The 19,214-nt window shown below is 42.0% G+C and overlaps 2 protein-coding genes across 2 annotated transcripts in view; one reads left to right on the top strand and one right to left on the bottom strand.

Moving 5' to 3' along the window:
- Positions 1 to 559: 559 nt before the first annotated feature.
- Positions 560 to 7,193, bottom strand: LOC131459201 (centrosomal protein of 290 kDa-like). Its single transcript, XM_058628710.1, has 2 exons — positions 1,569 to 7,193; positions 560 to 1,189 (listed from the first exon to the last, which is right to left on the bottom strand). Exon 1 carries the CDS (start codon positions 6,911 to 6,913, stop codon positions 4,817 to 4,819), a length of 2,097 nt encoding a protein of 698 aa, XP_058484693.1. The 5' UTR covers positions 6,914 to 7,193; the 3' UTR covers positions 560 to 1,189; positions 1,569 to 4,816.
- Positions 7,194 to 8,321: 1,128 nt separating this feature from the next.
- Positions 8,322 to 19,214, top strand: part of efl1 (elongation factor like GTPase 1) — a 48,599-nt gene continuing 37,706 nt past the window's right edge. The window contains exons 1-11 of the mRNA XM_058629996.1: positions 8,322 to 8,720; positions 9,413 to 9,480; positions 9,569 to 9,653; positions 9,892 to 10,025; positions 10,275 to 10,412; positions 10,714 to 10,940; positions 12,511 to 12,634; positions 12,752 to 12,831; positions 13,148 to 13,284; positions 13,401 to 13,523; positions 15,395 to 15,494. Coding sequence (XP_058485979.1) covers positions 8,630 to 8,720; positions 9,413 to 9,480; positions 9,569 to 9,653; positions 9,892 to 10,025; positions 10,275 to 10,412; positions 10,714 to 10,940; positions 12,511 to 12,634; positions 12,752 to 12,831; positions 13,148 to 13,284; positions 13,401 to 13,523; positions 15,395 to 15,494 — 1,307 coding nt within the window. The 5' untranslated portion in view covers positions 8,322 to 8,629. The remainder of the gene's footprint in view (positions 8,721 to 9,412; positions 9,481 to 9,568; positions 9,654 to 9,891; positions 10,026 to 10,274; positions 10,413 to 10,713; positions 10,941 to 12,510; positions 12,635 to 12,751; positions 12,832 to 13,147; positions 13,285 to 13,400; positions 13,524 to 15,394; positions 15,495 to 19,214) is intronic.

Raw genomic sequence — 19,214 nt, 5'->3', positions numbered from 1 at the left:
TGGTCGCCACAACAGATTTTCCACCATTTATCTGGCCTTGGAACTTACACTGATACACAGCCAGTGACTGGCTTACTGGCTTTCTGCACAAACCTGGAACTGTTTTTTTTCGCATGTGTACAACAATAAAGTCTTTTAAGTAGATTGGACTGCGTTTTTGTGCGTGCTATCATCAGTGTCGTCAGTGAAGTGCACTTCTGCAACCAACTCTCTTACGACTTCTATTATTTCTAGTTATTAGCACTGGTGTTTGGCGCGCTCATCAAATGCAGTGCAAATCTTTGCCATGATGTCGTATAATTTTGTGTCAGATATACATGAAAATATTTTAAGTGTTTTAGTTGCTCCCTCCTGGATGGAACCAATAACTTATGTTGTTTGCCAGAACAACCACCTGTGTGACAGTCACATTTATTTATAAAACAACCGTGACTGACCATCATGTGGTGTCAATTATCCGCAGGATAATTCCAGGGAAATTGAAGTATCTTCTTCTTAGGGAGGGGTACTATTCACATTTAAACCTGTTTGGTATGTGTACCTTGAAGGTTAAAGATGGTTCAAGGTTCAACATGTCTTTATTAATCCCAAGGGTTTGGGTTTAGTCAACAACACATTGAGATCAATACAAAACAATAAAAAATACAGCAACATGCTGTATGTAATTTAAAAGGCTGACAGCAAATTACTTGTTGAAACACATTTTCATAAAAGTGACTTCCTCTTCTTTTGGCTTCTCCCTTTAGGGGTCACCACAGCAAATGATCTGCCTCCATCATGAAACCTCTCTGTAGTCTTCCTCTTTTCCTCCACGGAGAAGGTTAGAACTCTGATGTCTACGATACATGTGCTGATGAGCATTTGCACACAGTGGCCACATGAATATCGAAGCTCAATCTGTTGTCCAAAGGTATTTGTGTAGATGCACCAATCCAACTTGTCTCTACTGGTGAGAAGACTGTGGATTCTTCTGGGAATCTATCTTTGGTAGCAGTGTGTATTAATAACCCTCCTGCTCCTCCTGCAACCTCCAGTGTATCGTACTTTGTCACCAGCTCATACCAAAGCAGTCCCTAACTTGCGACATTGACATTGCTAGCTCCTCAGCCAGGTGGCGACATGTTCTTTGCCAGGCAGGGTGAAGGTTGTATGCCGGGCTGCTCCCACTGTGACCCGAGAGCAGTTACACCTGTCGGTGAAAACATAGTGAAGGCATTTTGCGCTAATGGTATTGGTACCATAACACCATTTATGTTAATGGTGTTATGTAATACTTGGCTTCACAGAATACACACAAACTGTTAAAAGTTTCAGCGCGCTAAAACAGCATGTCGGTTATTTCTTTCAAATGCAGCTAGCAATGGCTAATGGTGCGTTTCCTTCAGAAGTCGGAACTGGGAGTGACACTTTAAAAAAAAAAAAAATGGAGGCAAAAGTATCACAGGCTAGCTATAGTTAGCCATTGTTAGCAATATCAGTTGGTAACAATGCTCTACACTGTATTTTGAGCACTAAAAAAACACCCACGTATCTTCAACAATAACTTATCCAACTAGCTGGTTAATTACCTGAATATGTTGAACAAGTTGAGGATGATTCATCTTCTACTCTCTTCTACTGGCACTTTTCTTTCAGGCTCTGGAACATGCTGCACACTTAAGCCTCCAGATCTATTTGGCGTTGCGTCGACTATTTCCCCAGGTTGGAGGTGCTTTGGCACACGGCTGTTTTTGTCCATTGTCCACACCTGGCTCTGACATCATCACGCTCTGAGGTCACAGGACTTTCTTCATGTGACTCTCAAGTTGTGGCTTCTGTTACCAAACTTTGGCACCGTGGTGCTTAACACTGCTGAAGAAATTCAGTCAAATACCTCTAAAAGTATAGAACACCCATCCCTACATCTTCCTTATCCCGCAACCAATGTGCTTATGCAAGGCTGCTTTTTGGAGTTTGTTTTTCAGGTCAGTTATTTCATTGTTCTGTTTGTTGACTATTTTGAATAAGTTGCTTATCTCCTTGTTGAATTTTATTGCCTGGAACTCCAGCCTCTGCTCCACACGTTCTTTGGCTCTGCGGAAGTTCTGAATAATCAATTCATTTTGATGAACCTTCTGAATCAAGACAGCACTTTCGTCCTGTTGTACTTTGTTATAACTGACACTGCAGTTTGTCTTCAGCTTCATCACTGCTTTTCTTAATTTCCTGGGATCTTCGATATCAACCATGCAGGACTCGACATCAAACATGATGCGTCTCAGTTGCTTCTCCAGCCTTCTCATCTCAACCCTCTGTTTGTTATATTGTTGCTCACTAACCTGCAATCTAGTGCCGAGGCTTTCAATGTCTCTGTTCAGCTCGTCGTTGTCACCCTTGAGTTCAACATTTGCTTGCTCCACTTTGAACTTGTCCTGCTTTTCATTCTCGAAAAGTGCGATCTTCTTCTGCAGTTCTTTGACTTGCACACGTAGAATAATAATGGTCTCCATTTTGGTGTGCACTTGACCTTGCAGGTTTCTCACTGCTTGTTGTAAATGAGTATATTTCATATTTTTGTTTTCGAAAACTATGTTTTTCTCTACCAGAGCGTGATGTAGGTCAGTCAGCGTGGCCAAGTCCTTTTGTAAAACTTTGATTTTCTCAGCCTTATCATTAATGTTTTTTTGCCGGCCAATGTTTTTTTCCAGAAGCGAGGCGACAACAGCCTTTTTCTTCTGTAGCTCTTTTTCGGCCTTGATCATTTCTTGCTTGAACTTCTCATTCTCGAGGTCAGTCTCCTTAAGCATCTCCCCCAGCATACTGTTCTGTTCTTTAAGGTTTGCCACTTCAATTTCCTTCTTTTCTTTCATCTCAGTGTAAGATTTCTGTGTTGCGGATGCTTTTGTTCTCCATTTTTCCACATCTTTTTCAAGGCCATCAACCAAAAGTTTGAGTTTTTCCTTTTCGGTTAACTCCACTTTGTGCTGGTCACAGGCGTTCTGTAACTGTTGTTTTGTGGCCTTGTTCTCCTCCATTTGTCTAAGAACGTTTCTCTCCCAAGCATCGACTTTCCGAACAAGTCTTTGAATTTCCTGTTTGTTTTCGTGCAGTTCCTCTCTGAGTACATCCTCCCTTGTATTGCTTTGTTTCACCTCTCTCTGCAGAGCCTTAATCTTCTCGTCTTTACTCTTTATAATTTTTCGCAGAGCAGAAACTTTATTTCCCCAGACCTCGGTGCTGTACTCATACTGATACCTTACTTGGTCAAGCTGCCACTTGAGGTAGGGAAGAGAGTTTTCCATCTTCTTATTCTGCATTGTGGACCATAGATTGGACCACTCTCCTTGTTTAAACAATAGAATTAAATTCTTCTGTGGTGTTTTATGGCAGTTGGCATTCGTAATGTCTGAGTAGTTCCCTCTTTTTTACCTTTCCCCTTTTTTTCACATTCCAGACTCGATGGAATAGTTGCTTTGGCATCTGTAATGTTGAATTAATGTCGCATTGCCCTCTTCTAGATTCTTCTTCCCTCTTGATTCTCCTTTATCCTCTTTCCCACTTTTAGAATCTTCCTCATGTTCTTGGTCTTTATACTGCTCTTCTATGGGGTTTAATGGCAGCTTTCATCCAGGATGCTGCTCTTCTTCTTTATGAAATCCTTTTCCAGCAGGTTGGACACTGCACTGAGAGGTGTTATGCTGCCTTATACAATCCGAAGCTCTTAATCACAGTTTTTCTAATAAATTCTTCAGGCACAGAAGTTCAAAGCCCCCCATCGCAGATCAAAGTCATTCTTTTAAAAAGGTTTCTGTCACCATATGTTTGCATAAACACCAGTTGCATGACGAAATGCCGCCTGAATGGCAAGGAGATTTTTCTCACTATTGAAAACATGAAAGCCCTGTGTCAGCCAGTTCAATAAACAAATGTTGTTGTTGTTTACCACTTGCTTTTCTTCTCATTCTTCCTCCGATACACTAGGAGGTGCAATGCTGCCCCCTCCACAGATCCAAGTTCATTGCACATTTCCTCATGGTGGTTCCTCAGAAGTTCTAAGTCTCCCATTGCAGATCAAAGTCATTCTTCCTCCAACAAATTTCTGTCGCTTTCTGTCGCTGCATATAGACCAGTTGCATGAATGGCAAGGCGACGACTCGTCTCAATGCCACAAACATGACATCCCCAACACAGCTCCAAAGTTCTTAATCACAGCTTTGAGAGGACGAAAGAACGAAGAGCCTGAGGAGACGAGAGGATGGGAATAACTGCGACAAAGAACCCTGAATCGCTACCAACCGCCAGGGCGTGGTTTGATTACCTGTGCACTAGGCTGCACGCCAATGTGTCGAAGATAGGCGAGACATTTAACCCCAAGTTGCTCCTGACAACTTGAGTATAGCTGAACAAGTATGACAGAAGAAGTGTGATAGAAAAACCGAATGGTGAATGGGCGATTGTAGTGTATAGCAGCTTTGAGAATAAATCAGGAAAATAAAAGATATATTGTGGCTCCAACAATCAACATTGTTTAGATTTTTTTTATTGATTCTGAATATATGAACTCCATAATATAATCTAAAAATATATCGACTCCAAGTCATATAAGTGTGGGCCATTGTTTCTTTGTCAATAACCTCCTGCCAACCAGCACCTGCAGTGTTTGGGTTGATTGGAAACTCTATGGCTGTGAATGGTTGTTCATCTCTGCGATGGACTGGCGACCTGTCCAGAGTGTACCCCGACTTTTGCCCTGTCAGCTGGGACTAGCTCCAGCACCCGGTGACCTCACGTGGAGGAGGATAAAGCAGTAGACAATGAGGATTGCAGTATACTTTTTTTAGATGCTAATGCGAGTTTTACATATTTTACATGTAGCCCCTTTAAAGGACTGGATTGCCTCTTTCAAAATTGCAATCTCATGTTTCAGCCTTTCATTCTCCAAAGTCTTTTTCTCCTCCAGATTGATGTAATTATTCTTCTCCTGCAGTAAATTTTGATTGATGCTACATAAAGACTTGTATTTTTTGTACAACTCATAGTACTTCTGTGATCCGTTCTTGGTGGACGGCGTGTCGTCAATCACAGTGGTCACACTTCTGGGTTTGTTGAAGGACTGGGTTGCCTCTTTCAGGTGTGAGAACTCATGTCTCAGCCTTTCATTTTCCTTTATGTATTCACTCTTGTCCTGCAGTATGTTCTGGCTGATGCCACGTAAAAAGTCATTGTCTCTGTCCCAGAACTCCTTTGTTGGCTGCTTCGACGATATCGCTTCATCAATAGCGGTGTTCAGGCCTTTGGATTTGGTAATAGACTGGATTGCTTTCTTCAGATCACAGATCTCATGTTTCAGCCTTTCATTCTCCTTGATATAATTATTCTCCTGCAGTAGATTGTGGTTGACGCCACGTAAAAAGTCGTTGTCTCTGTACAGCTCCCAGTACTCCTCATGAGTTGGCTGCTTGGACGATGACGTCGCGTCACTCTGGCAGGTGTGCATAGTTTTCTGTGCTTCCGCGGGGTAATTGCGTGGATTTTGAATGACCGTATTCCTTATCTCGTTGCTTATGTGCGTGGGCTTGGTTGCATTTTGGAGTCGGATTTTCAAGTCGGCGATCTCCTCGTTCTGCTCGTTGACCTTTCTGTTTAAATTGCTCATCTCCCGATTGAATTGAAGAGCCTGGTTCTCCAGCCTCTGCTCCACACACTCGCGGGTACTCTGCAGGATGACTTCATTGTGATGGACCTTCTTCAAAGAGGTGTTCTCGTTGTCACTGGGCTGTACTTTCTTACGATTGTCGGCGCAGTTTGACTTTAGCTTCATCACTGTGCTTCTTAATTTCCTGGGATCTTCAATAACAACCATGCAGGACTCCATATCCGACACAAAACGCCTTATGTGCATGTCCTGCTTTCTGATCTCATCCTTCTGCTTGATACGATGTTGCTCACTCACCCTCAATCTAGTGTTGAGGCTTTCAACGTCTCGCGTCAGTTTTAAATTTTTGCCCTTAAATTCAGCGTTTACTTTGTTAATTTTGCACTCGTTCTGTTTGTCATTCTCCAAACGTGCAACTTTATTTTGCAGTTCTTTAATTTGCACACGTAGGATATTCATATTCTCTGTTTTGATGCGCACTTGATCTTGCAGGTTTCTCACCGTTTGTTTTAAATGGACATTCTCCTTACTTTTGTTTTGGAAAGTTGTGTTCTTTTCTACAACAGAGAGGTATTGTTCCGACAACTTGTTATAGTCCTTTTTTATACTTTTAATCATCTTCACCTGGTCCTCAATGTTTTTTTGCAGGGAAAGGTTTTTTTCCACAAGTGTGGTGCACACACCTTTATCTTTCTGGACACTTTTCTGTTTCTTGAGCATTTCTTGCTGTAGGTTCTTATTTAAAATTTCAGTCTTCTTTATTGCCTCCTTCAGCATAGTGTTCTCTTCTTTGACATATGACACTTCAGTTTCCCTCTTAGTTTTTATGTCAATGTAGGACTTGTGTGTCTTGGAAACCTCAATTTTCAATTTATCCACATCGACTTCAAGGCTTTCGACCAGATGTTTGAGCTTTTCGTTTTCTGTTAACATTGCTTTATTCTGTACACGGGTGTCATCCAACTCTTGTTTGAAGCCCTTGTTATCCTCCATTTGTCTGAGAACGTTTCTCTCCCAAGCAGCTACTTTCCGTACAAGTCTTTGAATTTCCTGCTTGCTTTCATTTAATTTCTCACTCAATCCCTCCTCGCTTGACTTGAGTTCGGTCACCTCTTTCAGCAGAGTCTTAATCTTTTCGTCTTTACACTTAATAGTCTTGACCTGAGCAGAGACTCGATCTCCCCAGACCTCTGTACTGTACTCATACTGATACTTTACTTGGTCAAGCTGCCATTTGAGGTAGGGGAGAGAGTTTTCCATCTGCTTAGTCTCCTGCATTGTGGATGAGCTCGTTGGTCAGAATAACAAAACTGCCTCCTTTAGACTTAACCTCTCCCTTACCACCACATTTCAAGCTCAGCGTCGTGCTTGTCTGTATGTCCTCGGTGTTTCACAGTCCAAGAACAGCAGTTGGAATCCGTAATGTTGCATTACTGCCTTCATATGGATTCAATAATTTCCAGATGTCTATTTCAGTTTCTTCTTCTTCTTATAATAATACTAATAATAATAATAACAATAACAATAATAATAATAACGATGTCCGGCAGGCTATTGACTCTTCCTCTGCTTCTTCTTTATTTGTGCAGAGTACAGAGTGATGCACACCCAGTCCATGTGTCCTTTGATGTTATAGAGACATCATCATGTAGGTATGTCATACTTGATGAATTGATTACATCATCATCGAGGACATTGGTGTAAGTTTAAAAGCGTAACTGCTTTAGGGATTTGTGGTGATGGCGAGATGAGGCCATCCAGCCTTTTTGAGTGTCTTGGCCGATACATGTTCTGTGGTAGTAGTACACATACCAAAATTAACCTCCTATACATCCATATGAGGTTTGGAAACTGCTTCATGTAGACTCCACTACATTTTCCCTATCTTTGTTACTTGTTACTACCAAATAAAATCAGAAAAAGAAAGAGTTGGTATGGTCTGTATTTACATAACACTTTTCTAGTCTTGATGAGCTGCTTTAGACTCGCTAACCCTATATGAAGGAAGGACGAAGGAACTTTCAAAACATCAACATTTATTTGTTAAATAAATTGTGAGAAGAAACTTTGGTGGTTATTCTTCAATGTATATTTATATCCACTTTGATTCTATTAGACATAGTTATACAATTACTTAATGAGTAAAGTGTATAATACACTGAATTCCATTAAATAATTGTCTCCACACTAAATTAAACTATATACACTAAAAGTACTCTTAAGCCATACAGCATTTTATTGCATTGATTCATCATATTGGAAGGACGTTTAGGCTCAATATGAAAAATAGTCCAAATGTTACAAGTTTATTTTATGTGATATTGCAAAATTCGAATACTGTATATAAGCCGTAGCGTACAGCACTCGTGACGCCCGGCCTACGACCTTTAAAAGCGTTTAATTACAATAAATAATATTTTATTACAATTCTTCAACATCTTAAAACATTGTTTCTGACACGTGATAATTGTACAATAAAGGTTTTTATTTTTTATTGTTTGAACGGCAATTACTGTTGTAAGTTTATTTGTCTAAATAAAGTAAAACAAAATAAAAAAATAAAATCTAAAATAAATGTGTTATTCTCCGGGGCTGCAGCTGGATTCTATTGTTGTTTTTTTTATTATTATTCTTACCACGCTCCCTGAACGCAGCACCAATGTGAGCAAGCGGGCGTGGCTAATGTGTCTCGTGAACTTCCGGGAAAACAACGCGTGTGTGTCGCATCTCCGTCAGATGCTCGTGTTTTCTGTCACTCACGTCGCATTTAACTCCGCCACAGCAGTGACGTGCTTCGCGGCGGAGTCGTGGACGGACGCCGTGGCTGACTTTTAGCTCCGGACGTGTTCCAGTAACCAGTAAGGAGTTTAAAAACTGTCTCGTCACTTTAGTTGACACCGTTTCTGCGACATCGGAGCGCGCGGCGTTAGCTAACGGTTGTCCCGGTACCGGCGTGACTGCACCTGTGGCAGTCCTCGGTCACCCTCCGTCGTCATGGTCCACGGCAGCCTGGAGAAGATCATTGCGCTGCAGAGAAACCCCGCAAACATCAGAAACCTGTGCATTCTGGCACATGTCGACCATGGTGAGTTCACGTGCTCTAACTTGACATGTCTTTGAATTTAACAGTTAATTGGGGACTGAGCAATTTCCTCCTAATTAATGTCACAGAAACACACATTGAGACGGTATAACACTCATTAACTGCTGCAACTAATTATTATTTTCATAAATGGGTAACGTTTTGATTGTTTCCACCCGCTTTTTTAGTTGTTTGGTCCACAGAATGTTGAATAATATTAGTTGGTGTTCCCCAAACCTGGACATGAAGACATCAAACGTCTTGTCTTGTCCACAAACACTCATTGAAGTGTTATTGGACGATGGAACTATGTTATTTTCATGTAGAAAATCAAGGTCCATGAAGTTATCATATATGGGTCCTTGCCTGTTTTCGGTAGCAACAATGTCCACTATACAGTTTCAGCACAACTCAACTCTACGTAATTTGGTATCATTTTCTATGACTATAGTAACCTTGAAACTGCTGCAACGTCATGTTATATACGACACAAACACACAAACTAGTGAGTGAATCATTAGAAAAGATTTGTTGACAGAATCGTTCAGTACTTCCTGTATGACTGGAGCACACACTCTGTCTGACACAGTCACTGAACCGAAATTCGTTGTGATTCGGTATCCCGTCCCGTGTTGTGTCATGCTGGAACTGTGTGCTACAAGTAAAGTCTCCTGGAACCATCTGTGTTTTGGCAGGCAAAACTACCCTGGCTGACTGTTTAGTGGCAAGTAATGGCATCATATCCAGTCGACTGGCTGGAAAGGTACGTGACTCTCGTTAACCTCAAAGACCTTCACGTGTTTTGCTGGATTTCCCTCTTTTGCTCATTTGTGACGGCGTTCATTTTTCAGCTGCGGTATCTGGACAGCAGAGAGGATGAACAGGTCAGAGGAATCACCATGAAGTCCAGTGCCATCTCTCTGCACTACGCACACGGTAAGGCCTCTGCTTCAGATGCGGCGTGTTTCCCTCACGGCACGGTTCAGTTTTGGTACGGTACGGTTTGGAATGGTGAAGCCCTGGGCCAGGCTTGACTGAGAACAGCACATTATATTATAGTTTATTATTATAGTCATAACTGTCTACCTAATAAAGTCTAATCTAAGCTCATTGTGGTACATTTTCGCTTTGCCAAACTAAAGTAAAGTGTCTGTGTGTCTTTCGTCCCCTTCAGGAGGTCAGGAGTATTTATTAAATCTGATCGACTCTCCCGGTCACGTGGACTTCTCCTCCGAGGTCTCCACTGCCGTCAGGTTGTGTGACGGTGCCATTGTCGTCATAGATGCTGTGGAGGGAGTGTGTCCACAGGTAAATCTCACCGCCTCTCTCTCTGTCTCTCTCTCTGTCTGTCTCTCTGTCTGTCTGTCTGTCTGTTGCCTTTTTGAGATAAAAAACACTATATGCACATGTTATTTCTGATCTGAACACTTGATTCCACTACATTTTCTGTTCTACAAAAACAAATATTGATATATTAAATGTAGGAAATTAACCTTCTTTTCCACGTATTTATTGTTTGACTGTGTGTATTGTGTGTATTGTGTGTGTATTGTGTAGACCCAGGTTGTGTTGCGTCAGGCGTGGCTGGAAAACATCCGGCCAGTTCTCGTCATCAATAAGATGGACAGACTCATCATGGAGCTGAAGCTCTCTTCACAGGAGGCCTACACTCACCTGCAGAAGATTCTGGGACAGGTGAGGGGCCCAGTTCAAATCCTCTGTAACGACGCACTGACACATTAATGCTCGCCTGACTTTATTCTCTCTAAAATGTATTTTGTAAAAACGTGTAACAAGATGGTTAAGGGAATTGTATCGGAAATGGAAATGTATTTAGGAGTGAGTAAAAGTTGTCAGAAATCTAAATAACAAAGAAAAGTACAGATATGTGAACATTCTACTTAAGTATTTGTACTTGGTTACATTACAACACTGCCTGTGACTGTATTAAAATCAGCTGAGCCGCCATTTCTCTATCACATATTCTTCCCTGTAGGTGAACGCAGTGACGGGAAGTTTGTTCACATCTAAAGTTCTTGAGGAGCGAGCGGAGAAAGACAAGGAGGAGGAGGAGGAGGAGAAAGAGGGTGAGACGGCAGCAGACGGTGACCAGGTTTACAACTGGAGCGCCGGACTGGAGGATGCCGACGACTCCCACCTCTACTTTTCTCCCGACCAGGGGAACGTGGTGTTTGCCAGCGCCATCGACGGATGGGGCTTCAGGTGAGACTGGTCTTGTCCTCACCTCATCAGCGATGACGTCAGGCATTCGTATGTTTTACAGATTTCTTATTTTAAACGGGGACATGGGACAGGGGGCCCAACACGGTCAGTGTGGTGCAGGGATCAGCAAGTCAATGTGGCTGAGGGCCAATTTTGTCGTGTAAGCGTCTGAATATTTGGGCCAAAACGTTGTATCTTCATCAGGCAAAGTGCCTTTAACGTCTGCTGCCGTTAGCTGGCAATAATGTGGGTGTTGTCTTTAATCAGCAGCTTGTTACAAAGACAAATGTTTGTGTGTTTACTCCCCAAACCTGGCTGTCTCCATGACAACATTTATTCTTTCAGAATAAAATCTCTGAACTCTTTTTTTTTTTTTTCACTTTTTTTTTTTTGAAGATAAGCAAATCATTTTAAGATCCTATTTTTAAAGTCATCTGCCGGGTCAGATACAGTTTATTTTTTTAAATTTTTTCTGGGTTCTGTTTCCTCCCACAGTCCTAAACATGCAGATTTGGGGATGAGGCAAATTGGACTCTCTAAATTGACCCGGTTTTAAAAAGTCTATCGTGGCCCAAACCACGATTTACTGCAAATGTTTTCGGGCCAAATATGTTCTCCTCCATGATGATGATATTTATAGGACAGCTCTTCACTTCTGATCTGGGACCCTAACAGAGACTTAAATCCTCATGTGTCCACTAGATGGTGCTGTCTGCTCAGATACATGAGCCTCAGCACGAGGCCGTCCTCTGCTCCACTACCTTAACACAACTCGTGCTTTTGTCCAGTGAAGCTTGAAAATAAACTTTTGTCAGTTAACAGATGAGTCGGTTCACAACATGCAAGAGTTCTTGGTCCACAGCAGTCGGCCTGCAACCGAATAATTACATTCACAATTAATGAATTTGTTGATTCTTTTCTGGATGAACTGATTAGTTTGTTTGATCCGTGAAATGTCACGTAACGGTTTTTCTGCGGCGCGACGGAACCAGAACATCATTCACATTTAAGACGCTGAAAAATCAATAGAACTGGAGTTTAATTAAAGTCAAAACGGTTGGCAATTAACTCAGTAATCGATGAATCTGTGCAGCCAGTGATTTAAAAACATCAGGGTCTAGTTCTGAGGGCTGCAGTGATCATTATCTGCTATTAAATGAGCCAATTAAATTCCAGCGGTGAGCTCAGAGCCTTCACCTCCTCTGAACCCGAGACTTCCTTTTATCAGCCGCTGCAAACGAGGAAGAAGCCGAGGTTCAGACGAGTCCACGGTCTCATTTAACCCGATTTCATGTTTTGCTTTTAATTGTGCATTGCAGTTACGCTGGAAGTCGACGTTTGAATGCAGCAGCTGGTGTTTGACCACAGAGGGCGGCAGATACGATCATTTCAATACTGGGATCAGCAAATAACATTAACTACATACAAATATACACTGGTTTACACTTGAGAAAAGTGGTTTAGGGTTTTATTTCCACTTTAAGTGTTGAAATGTTGACACCTGTGTCTGATCCTGTGTCTGGCTCCGTCAGGATGGATGTTAATAGAGTGTGGTTTTGTCTTTTTCTAGTATCCAGCAGTTTGTCCACATCTACAGTCAGAGGATGGGTATTAAAGCCGAGGTGCTGCTCAAAACCCTGTGGGGAGATTTCTACCTCAACGCCAAAGCCAAAAGGATCATGAAAGGAGCTCAGGTGAAGTGATCATTTATTTATAATCCTTCTAATCTCAGTGTGTGTTCTTGCTTTTCCTTTTTTCATCTGATTCGTTTGTTTGTTGCTGTGTTTTCTTCGTCTCCCTCTTTGCTGTAGGCCAAAGGAAAGAAGCCACTGTTTGTGCAGCTTGTGCTGGATAATATCTGGAGTTTATATGACGCCGTTGTTACAAGGAGGTGAGTGAAAATATTAAAGTGATCATTCAGATGTAGTTCGTTTCCAAGTGAACCAAACAGAATCTTGTATTCAGACATTTCTTGAAAGAACGCTTTATTCACGGAAAACGTTTTTAAGAACCAAAGAGGAAAAGATCGTACAGGGAGAGTTCTGATTCTGTGAGGATAAAGCTGTGTAATTAGCTTCTAAAACTGTCCCTTTTAAGAGCTTTACCTGCTGTTGGCACATTGTCACGTGTCCTGTGTGTCATTAGTGATCACGACATCACTTCAGTGCCGCCTGTTTCGAAGAGGTCTGTTGTGTTCCTGTTTCCAGAGACAAGGAGAAGGTGGAGAAGGTGATGACATCACTCGGGGTAAAGGTGATGGCCAGGGACTCGCGACACTCGGACCCCAAAGTCCTCCTATCTGCCATCTGCAGCCAGTGGTTACCGGTCTCAGACGCTGTCCTGTGTATCCTGGAACAGATCCTTAATCTGTCTGTCTGTCTGTCTGTCTGTCTGTTTGTTTTTGTTTGTACATTTGTTTTTTTTAGTTTTTATTAGAGTTTTCTTTAACGCAGACTCTAGCGATGGTGTGCGAGAAGCTTCCCAGTCCTTTGGACATGGCAGCCGAGCGCGTGGAGAAACTGATGAGTGTTGGAGCTCGACGATTTGATTCGTTACCCGAAAAGACTCGGGAACTTAAAAGAGGTACACACACACACACACACACACACACACACACACACACTCTCACATTCTTAACGATAGATATAATGATTCCCTAACCTTACCCATCACAACTAAACTAACCCTATGTGGTTTAACTCTGAAAAAGCCCTTTGAAATTCTGAGGACCAGCCAAAATGTCCCCACTTTACCAAAATGTCCCCACTTTCCCAGAATGTCCCGACTCCCAATGGCTTTTATGTTTTGTATTTTATTTATCCATCTATTTAAACGGCCTAACCACAGAGTTATCCCTAACCCTAACTTAGTAAATACCAAACACACAGTGATCTAAGCACAATTCACATCTCAGCCCCAAACTTAACCAGTTCCTCAGATATGAGCTTCTGCCACATTGGGGCTAGTTTTTGGTCTACATGAGGTCTACTGGTCCTGACGAGAAGAGTTCCTAAAGTGGTAACAAATACACAGATATACACTGGATTTATCGACCAATCGTATACATTAAAGGTGTCGTATGGCAGCAACATTTAATGCTTAAAAGTGTTACTGCAGTCCGCGTTTGGCACATTTATCAGGCGCTGTACTGTGTTCACGCTCACACGCACATTTTACACACAGTTCCACTCATACTAGTTCAGTACTCGAGTAAGATTTAGGGACATCTAGTGGTGAAATTGTAGATTGCAACAAACTAGGGAGTCTCCCGCTAAACCCGTCAATCTAAGATTGTCCGTTCAAGTTGCCGGAGGAAGATTAGCGGCCTCTGTGAATCGAAGTACATAACAAAGGCTCATTCCAAGGCTATGAAAACCAAACGATTTAGCGTTTTAAAGTAGTAACAAACTCATAAGAGTACAAACATGTTTAGTTAGTGGTTTTTAAATTTTGTCATTATATGTTTACACTCTGGACCCAAACGGTCAATCTCTGTCTCTTGAAGGGAAATATTGAGCGTTATATTCCTACTATAACTTAAAGTACAAACTATTGAAATACTCAATACTAATGCTTTCTTTTTGATTAAATGGTAAATGTAGTAGACTCACTAAATCAGTGCTTGACAATTTCTATTAAAAGCAAAGCCTGTGTTTTTCTCTGGGGCAGCCCTGTGAGAGTGGACCACAGTGGTTTCACAGGTACAGACGGCCCTGAAATTAAACCACCACTACCCCCAGAGGGGGAGTTTGTTCTGGAAACACGGTGTGGGCCTCCCATCCTTGATGTAGTCCCTAATCGTGTGATTAGAGGATGATCAGATCTCGCCCACCGACTGCTCTCATCTGTCTGACTCAAAACATCAGAGATCTCCCAGCACCAGAATGTCAGGCCTTCACACGAGGAAGGAAGTGTCTGATCTTCTCTAATCGCAAAGAAAATCACCCACAAGTCAGCAAATTAGGGCCTTTTTTGCACGTATCCCGTATGTAAGTGGTCAGCAACTGGCATTAATATCTTTAATTTCTACACAAAACAACAGATTCATACAGAATTCAGAGCTTTTATTCTGAAAAAATCAAAAAGATGAACTGAGTCAAAGAGCAGTTTTAAGACACGAGTAGCAGTCTGTGGCAAATTCACGCTACTTTACTTTACTTTACTTAAATTTCCCATTTTTGGACAAAATGGAATAGTTTATATGAGAAGAAAAACAGACGTGTTGTTGTTTTGGCCAGTTATTCAATTGCTGAGAAAAAAAAACAAATTTACTTGCCGATTTTAAATATAAATGTGTAATTTATAAAGATTTGCCAGTTAATAAAAAAATAATTGGTCAATGCTGATTATTAAAAATGGCAAATACCACTATTCTGTATCATACAGGCTTGAATGGAAGCAGGTGTTTGATGTCGGAAAACACGACTTTACCTGTGACTCTGTCTCCTCTGCAGCGTTCCTTCAGTGTTCCAGTGAGGAGAACGCTCCCGTCATCATCTTCGTGTCCAAGATGTTTGCTGTGGACGTCAAGGCCCTGCCTCAGAACAGACAGAGGTAACTCGCCGTGTGTTTAGTGCACTTCTTCCCTCATCTTCCATGATGATCCCGAAAATAACTGTCTCAGGTCTCTGTGTGTGAGGGAATCCTTTTAAAATCCGGCGCGACTTTTCACTTTGATTTGAGGACGAACAGATTTAAGTTTGGTTTCAAATTGACCTGGAAAATCTTACCATTGTAAAATAAAAATATCTTGGGAACACGAGGGCAAGCCTAAATGTATTTGCCGGTAATATTTTTATAATAGTAATAAGACATTCGGTAATCATTGCTTTATTAAATGTATTACACTCAACATGAAATTACATATATTTAAGCTGTTTTAATCACAATTATCCTCGTCATTATTTGCTAAATTTTCAATTTAATTCTCCGTTTTTGTGCATCATAAATGTTTTTATTGTGAATCAATTTATATCAAAACAAGCACTCTTACGTTGCAATTCTGTCTAATATCATAATGAATATCTTATATTGCGCACCGGCTACTAAATAATTCTTTTTTTTCTCTCTGTCGGCCCCCCTCATTGGCCCTCAGGTCATTTGAGTTTGGCTTGTTAAGGCGAGGCGAGCTCGGACCATGGGTGGAAGAGGGGGTTCAGATGCGTCCATGTACCCTAATATTACAGGAGTTGATTGGTCGTATTCTTAGCTGTAGGCAATTGGACCTGATAGAGTAAAGTTGGAGATGTTTCCCTTCTCTTGCAAGAGTTCAGTTTATCAGTTCCAGAACTGGGGGATTGATAACCTTCACAGACACGTCCTTGGTAGTACAACATTTACCTTTTTAAAGTGCAGACTTCTCGGTGTCGCTGGTGCACCTTTTTTCTTTCTAGTGTGATACAGTTATTAGAACTTTCCTGTTGCTGTGTCCTTGTGGGAGGTTAACGGAGGTTAAACCACATGTCCCCGACTCCTCCACAGTAGGGGACAGATGGAGTTGGCCTCGTCTGCCCCAACCTGCTTGTCTGGCTTCAGGATGTGTTTGTACTCAAACATAACACACACACACACACACACACCTCCCTGCCTCAGCATCTGGCCCATTAATCGAAGTCGGGTGTGACAGACTCTGTCTTAAGGCCCTTTTTGAAGTTGCGAGAGCAGAGAGCTGCGACTTATTCCGGTGAGATAGCGAAGCCGTCTTCACATTAAAAAGGCGGGGATGACATGTTGCAGCAAAGAGAGGACAGCTGCCATTTCTCACTGGAAACAGATGCGTACAGGAGACTAAGATTGATGTTGGGAAGTCATCACAGAGTTGGTTTCAGTTTTGCTTTGATGGCCTGATCTGTGAGGCATGTGTGCAAGCCGTGGATGGGTCAGAGAGAGCTCATCATCGCCTTTGCTCTTCTAATGTGGGACAACAGATGAACTGCCATGGCATGAAAAGTGTGGAAATGATACTTACATTACAACTAGTGGCAATTTGCAGTTTCAAACCCATTACTGGAATAAGTATTTTAATTTGCTATACTTTATGCTGCCCTTTTAAATTATTTTGATCAAGAATCACCAATTCTTTGCGCCCCCTAGTGGAAGATTTGCATTGGTAGACCTATTGCCAAACGTTCTGAAGATACTGACCAAGATTTATAATGATGGAGCAAGTAGTTTATACGTTGTAGCCCTATTTGTTGCTAGACTCCATCTGGTGTTGGTCAATAACTTGGAAAACAAAGAAGATGTACGTACAAATAGAATCGATTAACGCATTTCAACTCTATTGGAGTAATGGTTTGAGGGACGTAGCCTTGCTAAAATAGCATTTTTGAATTTTGAATTATAGCGCCGCCGTCTGTAATTTAGGCTACATTGTTTTTTGTATTGATTTATTTAGTCAGTCAAGAACTGTGTCATCCTTGGCCACCCATAGAAACAATGGGCATTCAAGCTTGAACCTTTAGAACCCGTTTGACGTCGAAGTATACAGCCTAGAAGCACATCACACTGTTTAGAAGGAATTAGAGGGCGATGTGAGCGCAGCTTGGCCTGCAGTGATATTATGTAGTTTTGCTGTGAATATGAAGGACACAAACATGCTAAAGTGTCTTGCCGCCATGACGCCAAACCTTCTGGTTTTACACCATAGATGACATAACAAACAAAGCTGCAGACTTGACTGTGAGCTGCACTCAGGTTTGTTTAAGCATTCATGCAGCCTGTTGGATTTTAGGTAGGCTAACGTATAACTGTGCTTCCCACTCCATTGAAACCATTTGTTAAAAAGACTTTTGAATTGGCAGCGATGACTGCTTCCTGTTCCTTCAAGACAGCTTTACTGTGATTATGGTGTTTTCCCTCTTCTCTGAATCACTATGAAAAACAATCAGACTGGCAAAGACATGTTGTATTGTGTCAGTTCCAGTTACCTCCCGCTGGTTCTTTGCTACAGGCTCTACCAGTGTGCAGCATTTTATGCCTGGTACAGTAACATCGCTGTGCTAATTGGGCTCATTTATTGGTTTAAATTGCACTCATGTACTGCCTTTACTGATACTCTTGCATTTCTTATCCAAACAATGTCAATGTTGGCAAATTAACACTGCATACATGTTAGTAAGTCACCTGCCAGGGTTTTATGCAATTACCTGCGATTACCAGTCAGTCCTTATGTCCATACGCTATATGGACAAAAGTATTTGGCTACACCTTTTAAATATTGAATTCAGGTGTTTCAATCAGGCTTTGGGCTCTAGGCCCCTTATCTCCAATGAAGGACAGTATTAGCATACCAAGGCGTTTTGGACAATGCAGTTTGCGGAATGTCCTTTTCCTATTCCAACACGACTGTGTGTCCCAGTGCACAAAGAAAGCAAGGACGATAAAGACATGGTTTGACTTTGGTGTGGAAGAACTTGACCGGCCCACACAGAGCCCTGACCCTCAACCCCATCGAGCACCTTTGGGATGAACTGGAACAGAGCAAGGCCTTCTCGTCCAACATCAGTGCCTCACCTCATCCATGCTCTATGGTCAGGCGTCCAAATACCTTTGTCCATATCGTGTAGATTATCATCTCATCCTCAATATTTGCGTCCATATTATGTTCTGTTGCTGACGCTGCCAAAAACATCTCTGCTTTACTCGTTTATGCCATTTCCATGAAGGAGTATTAGGAAGGATATGCAACCCTGTATGGTAATACTGGGGTATTAATTATGCTGACGAGATTCTCCTCCTCATGCACACACACACACACATGCACACAGATGGCATTCACCATGTGTACTTGTGTCATTGACACACTTTCCTGAAGTCTGATGTAAGCACAAATGTTCCTGCATGAGGCACGGTGTCTGCTCTCCTTCCCCCTCTTGTGACACAACTGGATCCTAATTGCAGTCTCTGCTGATGCACTAAGAGGGAGTGCAGTGTCGAGCCGAGGAGAGGCCAGTATAGACAGGCTGTCAAGGCCGAGTAAGTAGATGGGGAGGTGGACATGCAGCGATGTGAAAGAGAAAGAAAGAAAGGTCATTTCTGACTGAGCCAGGAAGGAAAAAGCCTGTCCAAAATCTGGATAATGAGCCTGCAAGAGCTCCCATTCTTTTTGGCCTCCACCCACAGCAGGCAAGCTCACTTTCCCACTGCTGACATTTCTCTGGCAGCCCATGGCTACAGCTGCCTACTGAGGAGTGGGTCATCACTGCATTCAGCCTGCAATCTCCAGGACACGTTATCTCTTTACCCGTTATTTGACTATTTATCATTGAGCCA

Source organism: Solea solea, chromosome 5, assembly GCF_958295425.1.
Source record: "Solea solea chromosome 5, fSolSol10.1, whole genome shotgun sequence".
NCBI lineage: Eukaryota > Metazoa > Chordata > Actinopteri > Pleuronectiformes > Soleidae > Solea > Solea solea.
This window is presented reverse-complemented; position numbering and strand designations above follow the sequence as displayed.